General features: G+C 46.5%; 1 protein-coding gene across 1 annotated transcript in view; it reads right to left on the bottom strand.

Moving 5' to 3' along the window:
• Ubl3 (ubiquitin like 3) overlaps positions 1–12,638 on the bottom strand; it is a 94,550-nt gene that overhangs the window by 2,677 nt on the left and 79,235 nt on the right. Inside the window, exons 2-3 of the mRNA XM_076791006.1 lie at positions 4,262–4,370; positions 1,422–1,586 (exon numbers count right to left, since the gene is read on the bottom strand). Coding sequence (XP_076647121.1) covers positions 1,422–1,586; positions 4,262–4,370 — 274 coding nt within the window. The remainder of the gene's footprint in view (positions 1–1,421; positions 1,587–4,261; positions 4,371–12,638) is intronic.

Below are 12,638 nucleotides of genomic sequence, written 5' to 3'. Positions count from 1 at the left end.
AACCAAACAAGATGCAATTTTCAATGTGTTGTATGAGCTACACGCTAGTCGCATCGATACTTCTGACGTCATTGTTGGTATAAACGGCAACAGTGGCATGGTTTCATCGATTCGAAACAAAGTAAAGGGAAGTAACGTCGAAAAATATTCTGCCAACGCGGTCACGATAAAAAGGCAAGAGAAGCAACGTATTGATTTTTAATATGTACAGTGGATCCAAAAAGTATATCAATTAAATACCCGATTCCCGAAAAATTGCCTATACTTGAACTGCGATAATTTCGTAAAAAATAATCGTACGACAACAAACTTGGACTCATTCTGAAGCTAGAAGTCTCTAGGTCTTTACCAATCCAACGGATATTTTATTCTAAGGCTTTTTCACGATGTAGCGAGTGAAAAACTAAACGCTTGTGAAAACCTTGTAAAATTTGTTTGTGACTGAAACTATCGTAGATTTGAAGATTGAAGTTTCTTCTTTACGGCAACACTTAAAAAATTGTACGATTTCTTTTAGTCGTTATATCGTTATATCGAGCTTTAAACGAGAGGCGTGTCTCGTCACTACTTTACAGTAGTATACATTACACGACAAGCGGTATAAATTACATTCGATCTTCAAATCTATGGCAATTTCAATGACGAGAAAAATTTCTGAAAGTTCCTAGAGACGTTTGAATTGGCAGCATTGTTAAAAAGATGGCTCTCCAGTTTCCCATCTGCTACTTCGCTTTTGTCTTCGAAATTTCGAGCAATAGCAATTTAAAAACATTTTTATGCTATACATTGCCTTGTAAACTAATACCTTCAACGTCTCAACGAGACTCGAGTTGTTTCGTCCAATTTGTAAAAAATTATTTGCTTTCAAAGAGTGTCCACTTAACGGGAACGTATCGTTCCCGACTGTGTGGTCATATGTAGATTAAAGAACGATTGTCCGATCGTCGGTGCTGAACGGAACCGTTCCGTGTCCGCGCGGATAGTATATATCAGAGTTGTTCAGCGGCTGCCCTTGCGGGCAGCGATTTTCTTCCCGTGGGCATACACAGAACGGCGGGCATGAAGCCGCGCCCCTGCGGGCACGAAGCCACGCCCCCTGCGGGCAAGGCCGTATTCGTTTGTCCGACGCTATGTCACAGGTACGTGGCCAGCTACGGCCCACACCTCGACTCCGCTGAGTCGGTTGCCCGTAGCTTCGCCCGTGGCTGTGCTCACGGGCATCGACGGGCGTCCTTGCCCGCCGATAGTCGTGTCGAGCAGCTCTGGTATAAATCGACCTTTAGTCGTTCCAGGGCCAGGGGGTTGATGCCGAGATTGGTCGACGAGAAGTCGCAAGAAAAAAGGCTTCCGCCCAGCTTTCCTTCGAGCAGTGGACAGGACAGAAAGGATCGTCGGTGGGGGTCGGGCCGTTGATGATTTACCTTGAGAATTAGGCTCGGGAAGATTCTCTCGTGGGACCAGATGCATCACCGTGGTTTTTCCGAAGGGAAGCCCAAGAGCACCGAGCGTGACATTGCTGTGTAGAAAACGGCCCTGGTAGATTAACCGCAGGATCTCCGCTTTGGCGACTGCCTCTTCCGCCCAGTCTGAAAGACAAAGAGTCTGGTATCAGCACCGCGACCTTGCCTCGGATATTCACGGTTTTTCCATGGTACCCGCAGCAGAAAAAAAGAAAGAAAGAAAAAAAGAAGAAAAAAAGACAGAAGGGAATTTCGCGGCCGTTGGTCCGGAAAACGCGGATACATCGGCGCTTCGATCTTGACGGTCCCCTTCCCTTCCTCCGTTCCACCCTGACGGACGCGAAATTCACCCTTTATTTCGAACCCCTCTTCCGGATTTCACGTTCCGATAATGAACGAGACACGAACATCCGCATTTCTTTCCCGATTGTTCTTCGGCTGGCCATTTTCCGATGAATAGTCGAGCGAGGACGGTCAGCCATTAAATTGTTATAGTCAGATATTCGGAACGAAACGACAAACATTGGAATATTCAACGCGGATATGTTTTTACCCTGAAGGACGGAAAGATTGCGAGGAAAATAATATTGCTGATATTTCACATTTTCAGAACGCAGAAACAAGAAAAATACTGTTAAATGCAGAAATGCAACGATGAAACTTGTCAATAAAGAAAATAATAATATAAAGATGAAAATATTGACTTATTATCATTGGACAGATAGTAAATAAAAATGGTGAGTGTCGGGGCTAAGCGACGGTCACTGTGTGACCGATGTGGCAGTCGACGTGTTACTATTTAACGGGCTTTTTCATCTTGGAGAAGCGGAAAACAGCAAAAGCCAAGTTTTTCAGTATTTCAGCCAAGTTCTTCGGCAGGAAATATTTTCCAGCGAACTGCGCGAGCAATGCGCAGAAAAAGAGCGAAGCATTTGCATCGAACAATCCCATAGCGTTCGGCGCACGGCTGATAGAACACAGGCAGTAGCTCGTTGAAGGCGTTCCCGGGGGCTTTCGGTCTTTTGCGAGTACCGAATACACGTTCCGCAAAGTGAGATTCCTAAGGAATGGGAATGGCACTTTTTTTTAATTACAGACTAAGCGATCCTCTTTTATCTCGATGTAATCGCGGCGATTTGCACGGTGGCAGCACCGGGGATGCTCCGCGACAGGATTATACCGGTCGCAACGTAATTCGAGACAGCTACTGCCCTGCTCGCGGTGGCTCAATGAATTTCCAAGGAGTGCCAGCTAGTTAATGGAACATTCCATCTTACGGTCGGGATCTGGTATCGTCGCGGCACTTTTCTGTTCCCGAAAGCCTATGTAATTCGTGTACAACGGTTCGAGAGAGCAAAAGTTGCGGTCGGTGAATGCATTTCAATATTAAACGAGTTCTCCTGCTGCCTCTCTCCTGCGCGGAGTTGCTTCGGTGATTTACGTCCCGGAGACTTTATTTAAAAGAATACAAGAAGACTCTCCTCTGTCCGTTTTGTCTGTTCTTCGCCGGTATTAAGGGACAGCGTGATCCTTTGCTGATTCGAATTTCCCCGTTTCTTTCCCAGTTATCGAGTGGTTTGCACACGGCCGTCTAATCGAATCGTACCGCCGCGCCGCGCCGCGCCGCGCGATACATTCCGCGATAGACAGCGACGCTTCGCGCCTCCATATTTCCGCGAGTGTTTTCAATTCTGGCGGTTTCGAGCCATGTACCGACAGTGATGAACGAGCAAGCATTATCCCGAAGCACTGCAGCGACACTCCAGGCGCGGCGTCGCGGAATTTTTCCGCGTTCCATTTATACGGTGTACCGTGCAGGGTTTTAAGAAATGGCGACTGTTCTTCACAGACTGTTCTGCCGAGACATTCTCTGGTACCCTTGCTACTTTTATGGGAATTAGCGAATACCGGGAGCCTCGAGAATTTATGAAATCGCCGCGCGAGTTCCGCACGCGCCACATCGTTTCTAGAAACAACTGATCGGCGTGTTGCTTGCTCGGACTCGGCTCAAATATGTAACTGCTTAAACTGTCAACGATTCCCACGACCGCAACAAAAACTGCGAATCAAATGAGTATTCTTTGCGAGATGTCGAAAGTCTGTGTCACCTATTTATGACAATGCAGCATCGCGCATGATACGAGTGATGCTATAATAAATATTGGAAGAACGATGGAAACTCGTGCAGCATAATTTCTGGTTCCGACATCAACTTCGATATCGTTGATTCTTATACGCTTCTCGGTTCTCAGGAATGAATCTTGGTACTTCCATAAACCATTTGTTAAAAAATAAAGAACGTTGTTTTCAACTTTGCTAAAAATTTGTATTCCTTCGGACTCTATTCGGTGTCGTTTGCTGTGGATGAACAGACCCGCTGTCCGAATAATAATAAATGGTAGAGCATACGGTTCGAAACCGAACTTATGCAGGAACGCTTGTCTAAAAGTCATTTTAGTCGCAGAGTGCATCATCATCGTTTCTGGTAGCAAACTGTTTACAGTTATTTGTTCCTCGAGTGGTTTCCTGCCTCCTTAGTTATCTTGTTTAGTATAGTTGTCAAAGGTTATTCTGTGTAGCAACAAATAAAACGGTATTGCGTGGTTTATTTCGGAATATTCAAACAATAATAAGATGCAGAATTTCGGGTTTCCCTGCCGCGAACATTAGGCGAAAATTCGGTGTGGCAAAGCTCTCTGAATTTGCATTGTAATTTGCATCGTAGCTTCGAAACGAATGATCTCGGTCGGTTTAAATAACGAGCGCAGCCATTTTCCCGAAAATGATTGTGTACAGCTTACCTTCCGGCCAGTTTTCAAACACATGGTGTGCTATGTCCCCCGCTGAGTCGCTTGGACTGAATAGGAACTCTTTTGTCTTACCGCTGACAAGAATGAGGCGTAGATTTATCTGCAACAGAAAGCAACGAAACGTTATTAACATTAATGTTACTTCTAATGATCGTTTAATCTCCTAATCGTCCATATTCGCTCAATTTATATGCAAATGTTTCACGCGTCCGCTGATATTTTCCAGCGTGCAGCGACAATACGTTGCTTCGTATCGGTCACTGTGGTTGGTTGGATTTTTTGAAAGCCTACAGCAGTAAGAAAATTGATCGTGTAATTGCCCAGAATGAATGAAACTACATTGATTTTGCGTGAATTTCTGGGGTGGATATTCGGCGTCCAACGCGTCGGTTCGGCCAATAAACTTTCAACGTCGGTCCACGTTGCTAACAGGATCGTACAGAAAGGCGATTATGAACCCTCGACGGAGCAAATCTAAAGCTCTAAAGACATCCGGTTGTTCGGCTCGCGATATTTACTTGGAAAGTGAATCCCGGAACAAAAGTGAGGCGACCGTAAATCATCGCGGGGCGGCGCGGTGTGTCTCCCCTATGCCACGGAAGCATACACATGTCGCAATTCTCGTTCTTCGGGACCCTCCGTTCTTAATTTTCGTTTGCACGCTCTACTCTTTGAATCGCAAACGTTAGAGGTGTCCCGGACCCTCCCGGGTCCGACTCTCGTATCTCTGCAGCCACGTGTCGCGTCAAGGGTCTGACCGGGGTTGCTTTGCGTTTCAAGGACAAAGCGGAGAGCATACTCGGGAAACACTGATAATAAAAAAGCTCGTCGAGACACCGTGACGCGGGGAAACCGGCGCGGAAAGGGCGCGAACGGTATTTACGGTTCACGGTGTACGCACACATGGTTCGCTCTCCTTATCTGTCTTTACTTAGCGGCCGTATGAAAAGGAATTAGAGCCGACTTTTTTTCTTTTTCCCTAAACCCTTAAGCCGGAATATCGCCTTCCAGTCACGTAGCCGCGCCTCTGGACGGCATAAACGTCGAAAAGCCCCATTTTTCTATGGCGTCTCAGCTACGGGGCAAAGAAACGCGGAGGCTTATCGCGCCGCGCCGCGCCGCGCCGCGCCGCTCCGAGTGCGACCGCCTTTCCAGCCATCTTTTCTTTTCGAGCCAATTAACCGGTTTCCTACCGAGAGCTATTGTAATCGCTCGATCTGCCCATCGTTGAAAGATTACGCGGTGAATACTGTGAATATTTATAAACTCCAGCGCGCCTTTTTGTCTATTATTTTACCTAGAAAATACAAAATTAGATTCTCTTGTTTCAACATTGGACAAGTATGAAACGTACTTGCATAAAATAATGAAATTATAAAAAACCCCTTTTTACGTCGCATCAGTTGCATTATACCACTCGCTGTTCCGAATACGTTAATCCGGTAATTAAGTTTTCAAGCTGCCTTACGGTGTTAACACTTTTTGGTCGGTTCCGCCGTATTCAGCGAAAGAGCTAATTAGAGTCACACGCTGGCTCACATTTCACGACAGACCAACTTTTGTATTTCCGCTAAATATTACGAACTTTCTATGCATGCTTGTATAAAACAGACTTTTTAAACACAGGTCTATTTTCGGTGTGTTAATTTGACACCGAGGAACGGGTTTTCATGTCCAAGCATAGTACGCAATAATCTGCCTGCGCGCGTCAAATATAAAAAGACGCAAATATAACAAATATAAAACAGCGCAATAAATAATTCACGGCACATTAATCTTGCGAATAAACGTGTAAACACTGCGTTAGAACGATCCGATCCAGCAGTTATGACGAGCGTCGACACGCGAGGACAATAACATTGCATACCGAGTGAGCGTAAACTCAGCTTTTCACAATGTTCAACAGGCATTTGCCGAAAATTTTCGATCGTAAATGCGATGCAATTTAAAAACGCTAGGAACTTTCGCTCCAACCCGATAATATCTTCGAGTTGGAAGAAAATAAATAACGATGCGCGAAAATAGAATTTTCATGTTTTAACTTGCAACAGGGGGTTCAACATCAGGTTAGTTTTTCGAGAACCAGAAATTTTATGTTGAAATGCTTCTCGGATCCAGTGTATATTGATCGGGAGCGGGTTATCGAGATGGGGGTGAACAAACGAATAAACCACTCTGAACCGATGATCGCAGGTTTCTCTGGGCTGGCCGTAACGAGCGGACGAGATTAAAAATTCAAAGGGGCTGAAAGTCGGCGCGCGATCAATTTCTCCGTTAAACGGTGGAAGAAATGTTTCAGGAACCAGCTCTCGGTATCTTTCGCAGAGAGTAACAAGGGTCCGGAATTCGTCCGCTCGGACGGCACGAGACCCCCTTAACGAGACTTCAATTGGTGTCGTTGGTGGAAGCGTGGCGGAGCGGCGGGCACGTTTCGTTCGCGCGACGACTGGGACAATTAAGACCGTATTAATCGTCTCGGTTTCTCCGTTTTTCGCCCTCCCTTCTCGTTTTTCGTCTCGCGCGGACGAATTACGGTCAGTGGCCGGGCCCTCGCTCTTTCCCGCCGTCATTCCCTCTCTCTCTCTCTCTCTCTCTCTCTCTCTCTCTCTCTCTCTCTCTCTCTCTCTCTCTCTCTCTCTCTCTCTCTCTCTCCCCCCCCCTCTATCCCTGCCCCCACAGACGCAAATTCAATTACGGTCTCGCGCGAAGACCGGCCAACATAAATAATTACCGACGAAGCCGGACTCGCGGCTGAGCAGAAGGGGCTGGACGCGGCTCGTGACCCTTTGCGGTTTCTGCGGCCGCGAGATTCCGCTGCAAGTTGCCGCGGCATAAATCATTGTCGCTCGGCCCGCGAATTATCGCTCGCAGACACGTAAGCCACCCCTTCTGGCTGTTCCTGTGCCGCTGCAACCCCCGTGCGAAACCTCCCTCGCGTCGTCGATAAAATAGACTGCGCCCGGGACGATCCACATTGGGGCATTTCGATCGAAAAGTTGGCCAGACGATACTTTGGTCTATCGGGCTTAGGGGAAGGAGTGGTATTCAGAAAAAATTCATCGAACAAACCAAGTCACTTCGATTCATCCATATTTGTACAGTTAACGCATCGACAATGATTAGAGTGTATTTAGGAAATAAAGAAATTATCGTTTAACAGGACGCCAAACGGTTTAACTTTTCAACGTTGAAGAAATTGTGCATTCGGTAGAAGTAAGCATCAATGTACTGTGTAGCGAGAAGATCAATTGGTTCCTTTCTTTCTAATCTACTTGTTCGTTCTTATCGGTGATTCAGACGTGTTTCTTCGAATAGTCTGATAATTAATGGATGAAGCGAATAATTGGACACAATCGTCCGACGGATTGTCTGACGCGTACATTCGGTAACGTCGTTGTCCTCTCCAAGGATGATTGGAAATTCCGTATTCGTGTCTGGCACATGTTAAAACGCCACCAGATAATGCATGGCCAATTGAATTTGGCATGGTAACGAGTCGACGCAAAGCATTTAGCAAGCTAGGACTGTTACCGTTTGTGAAAGTTCGAGGTCGATCGAGTGTCGCGTTACAAATAATATTTATCCTTGCGCAGATGTTGGTGCAGTTTCCAGAAATACACCCATTGTGCTTCCCCCTGAAAAAAGAAAGGAAAGGAAAGGAAAGCAAATTTAGAGGCCAATAACACACTCGTAAAAGCATTTAATATTATTAATCGTCGCGTTGTACGAGGTCGGGCCCTAAATAAACTGTCAAACAATATAGCAACAACAGAGGAACCGGTCCTTCTCCGACAGTTTACTAAGATTCTGTGGACTTCGAGAAATTAAAGATGACACGCGCGCGCCGCGTATATTTGCCGTTTGAAAAATTGCAGAAAATTCGCTATTTTTCCAAATGAAAACAAGTTTTCCCCTTTATCGGGAGGACCAAGTTGCGGTCGATCGGAGCCTCGGCCAATGAACACCCTCTCGACGCACCTGCACACCAGGCTCGTGGAACAGCCTAGCGAGGGATCGGTGGCGTTTAAAGGGGCGGCGCTAAAGGGGTTCAAGCTGAGAAATTTTTCGGAGCGGATCGTGGGTGGTGGAGACTTCAAAGGGACTTATTCATGCGGTAGCATTCGATACTCGGTTTTTTGCGGTGCACACGCTCGCCGGTCGTGCCAGCCACACGACGGCCTAGGGAAGCTGTGTGTGCTACCTGATGCGTCATCCACGACTCGATGCTTCTAAAAAGCATCGCCGTCGGGGGGATGAGCCGTTTTAAGCTTGACAACACTTTCCGGCCTCCTGGCTTCTGTACAAGTTCAACCACGTGCTCTCTCGGCAACAATTAGTTTCTCAAAGATAAACCAACGCGACCCGCAGCAGGGGGATGGAAAATAAAAAGGGGTAGGTATGCGTGGAGCGACCGCTCGCAACGGCCACGTTAAATATGGACGCCGTCGTCTCTTCTGTTAAGAAAAGCCGGTCGCGTACCGCAGAATAATAATAATAATAATAATAATAATAATAATAATAATAATAATAATAATAATAATAACAATTAGAAAAAGAAAAAAAAGAAGAAATAAAGAGGAAACGGGAAATATCGACGGGATTACGTGCTCGCGAACAAGGCTGTGTATTTACCTCTGGGTGCGTGCGGTTACGGGTCGGACACGTGTATTGTCACGAACCTCCAGCCCGGGGAACGGAAAAAGGAACTTGACGGGAACGCAATAAGCATCCTTGCAACCGAGTTGTATGGTTCGTAAAGTGACGCTTTGAAATGCCGCTTCAGACGCGAATGTGTGTTGGCGCTGTGCACGACCGTGCGTCTTTTCTCTTCCCGCTTCCTCCTTGTGCTTTCGAATTTCCGGGAGGGTGCCGCCAAAGCTTGTCGGTTTTCTTATTCCCTCGTCAAAAAATAATTGTGATCATCGGACCGCGGATTTTATGCATTCGCGAGAAAAACGCACAGTTGAAATAAGTCGGCAGCCTGGTAATCGTACCCATGCGAACAACGGCTGGTTCAGTGGTCATGGAAAGTGCTTCTATAATATTTTTGATATCGTTAGATTCGTATTCAGACTCGTTCCAACGCGGCAACCAGTTAAGGAACAAGAGTCGCAAAGATCGCTTTCTTTCTATTCTAGCGATCCAAACAGGGTTTTTCCGCTTCGAGTACGCGTGAATTAATCACAGAATTGGCCGCGTCAAATAACAATAATGTTGACGCGCACGCGTATTTGCAGGAACGGATCGCCGAGCCGCGTGCAAAACCGGCAAACTCCGAGGACGCTCAAGCAACGTCGAAATCACCAACTGGTTTCACCGACTGGTCGGCACGCGAGTCTTTGTCGCGCGGGCCGATGAAATTGCGCTCGAGGGTAATAGGAAATTAATTAGCAGCCGTGAGTCGTAAAGCCGGCTTCGGTTACGCGGCCATAAATGGATTTTAATGCCATGCAAAACTTCGCGGAGCCGGTAACGCCGATGACCCACGTAGTTTATAATTAATCCACGGCTAACTAGGCCCGCCCGCGACGATACGCCACGGCAAATATTTCCGGATCGTGTCGCGCGAACGATCCTTGGAGCTACGATCCTCCAACACCTCGCCCGTAACTCGAATCGAAATCTGTCGAAAAGCTCGCCGATAGAATTGAATGAAATTACGACATAATGGAGCCGGGGCCCGGGGTCCGGGGGACGGACAATCGATTCGATGGGAAACCGTTTCAAGATTTCCCTCGTTTTTCTGGATGCATATTGAAATCGCGGCGGATGGGAGGGGAATGGGTTCGCGCGGTGGACGCGATTCGACGCAATTCTCGAAAGAATTGGAGCAGAGACGACGGAGAAAGTCGTTGGGAAGGCATCGCGCGGGCGAAGAGGGGGCCGGCAAAGGATAATCGGCTGGACGGTGTTACAGGATGTTTTCAGCGAATTGCGGCCGAATCCATTTTAAAGCAATTTCGGCGCTAATTAATGGAACAGCCTGTAGCCATCGGTTGTAATAACAACGGTGCCATGCGCTCCCAGCGGGGCGATCGAACGCGGGTCATTGATCGTCGTGAAAACTCGTCGGCCGGAAACCAGACGCGAGAACACCAATTTGTATTATGCACCATGTCACAACGAGCGATTCGGAGCGGTCGGGACTCGGGACTCGGGACTCGGGACGGCTCGTGTCGCAAACGCAATACCGGCAGCCCCGGCTCTGTTTGCAGAAGCCGAATTTGAAACGCGGAATTCCTGCCGAGGGAAAATTCCCCGTTCCCTCGGTGATCGCGCTTCGATATTCGCTGCTCGCCAGAGATACCCTTTTTTCCGGAAACTAATCCAAACGACGCGACGGCATTTCTTGGTAAAATAGATCGCATATTTTATTTAAAAAACCGTTCAAACGCAGATTTCTCAGATTAGTCGAGAAGCTTGATTCGAATAAAAACGTAAATAACTAAACTAAAAAAATTAATTATTACATTGTATTTGTTTACATTACTTTTAATAGGTATTCGTACAAATGTTAGAAATGTCTCCGGTGAATCGTTAGTTGCTAGAAACTTTGAAAAATGGAAAATATACCTTATCTCGAGGCGCCGACCAACTTTTCCGAAGCACGAAATAGAAAAAACGCGCGACCTAACAATATTTTCACGGATCTCCCGTTCGGGTTCGAAAAACAAACGTATCCTTTTATGGCAAAAATCACGAAATTCGCGCGTCCCTCGTGCACCACGGGAAAAAGGATCGCACAATACGCGCGCGATCCATTGAGTTCGGCTTTTGTCGATAATGTATACGGCGAACGTGTCAAAACGTGTCGCACCGGTGGCGTACGATGTAACATTCCGATTTTATACGAAAAAAAAAAAGGAAAAAAAGGGAGGGGGACGACGACGAGGGACGTGTCGGGGGCGTTGCGATGCTTTCGAAATAGACAACGGGATCGGCGCTGAAATAATCACTTACTGTACGCGAGAGCGTATCGACAAGCGATAGTTTCCACGCCAGATCTATCGATGTTTGAACGCTGGATTTGGAACGGTGACACGCTTCCAGATAGATTTTACGAATGAAAAATATTCATAGCGTCACTCTACGAGCGAAGCTTTATTATATTTCACGGTGAAAGAAATTACTCTGGTTGGAATCCGTATACGGAATATTTAAAAAGTCGCGTAAGCTTCTGGAATACAAATGTTTGTTCGAGAGAGGCGCTCAAAGTCAACATATTATTTTTCTGATTTTACGACGAAAGCAATCGTTTAAACGTTTTGCACGAAATGTTAATAGTAATGACTAGACTGCGAATCCTTGTGGAAATTAATCATTTTCTATGTCGGTTCTGTAAGGAAGAAAAGTTCAAATAAAAATGTGTTTGTTCCTTTAGTAATTTTACCAAGTCGAAAATAGTGTAGCCTCTACCTTCGCAAACCATCGTTCGCGTGAGGTCACGTTTTCTTTTTCCTCGATCTCTCCCTATAAGTCCAATTGTATTGTACTATTTTGTTTTTGTTTTTTTTTTGTTAACGAAATGAAATAGTCTATATTTTTTCTGTGAAATTGTCACAGTCTTAATTTAGTGTAACACAGCGTTGAAATACTTTTTGTATCCACTGTATATTATCCACCCGGTATTTTCAGCAGAATCCTTGCTTTGGGCTTAGGCAATGCAGCGATCCGCTCGATTAGGATCAAGGTTGCGAAAATCTAGCGGCACGCTTATCAATGCAGATGGATTAAGTGTACTTGTTAGAGTTTGAGTGTTCCAGTGATCGTTAACGCTACATCTACCGAGCGGACTTGTTCGAAACGACCGGCTTCTAATTTCGGAGAGAAGCTTCGTTGCCGCCCGAAATTCTCCATGAACGAGCGGAAGCGTTCCGTTTGAAGTTCGCGCGTGGAACTTTCTCGGATTCGCCCATTGAGCGAACACGCGTGAAATAATCCTTTGCCGAGTAATGGGGAAAGAAATATCTATCCGAGCCATATGTCCCATATGTCCCGATGATTCGAGCACTCGGGCTGCGCTTTCCGTTAGAAAATAGAGCCAACGCTCGCTGAACATGCCGCGCCGAGCAGTCTGTTATCCAACCATGGAATAGTTGTTCTAAAAAATTCTTGAAATCGCTTGTTTTCACTGTCGTTACGCGAGAAGCCCCTTCTCAAGGGAGAAGACAACTGTACCGATCCTCGTCGGCGCGCCTCGTCCCGAACCTTTTGAAATCTCCTGTACGCACGGCGCTGCGATGCACTCGTTAAAATTGCAGCTTCGGCAGCGTTCTCTCGAATTCTGGCTCGCCGTGAGTAACGGCAAAAGAATTCTAAAGTAATCGGGAGAAGTAAAACGAGCGCGCAGAGCGGGCGACGCCGGTGA

The sequence above is a fragment of the Halictus rubicundus genome, chromosome 7 (assembly GCF_050948215.1).
Source record: "Halictus rubicundus isolate RS-2024b chromosome 7, iyHalRubi1_principal, whole genome shotgun sequence".
NCBI lineage: Eukaryota > Metazoa > Arthropoda > Insecta > Hymenoptera > Halictidae > Halictus > Halictus rubicundus.
This window is presented reverse-complemented; position numbering and strand designations above follow the sequence as displayed.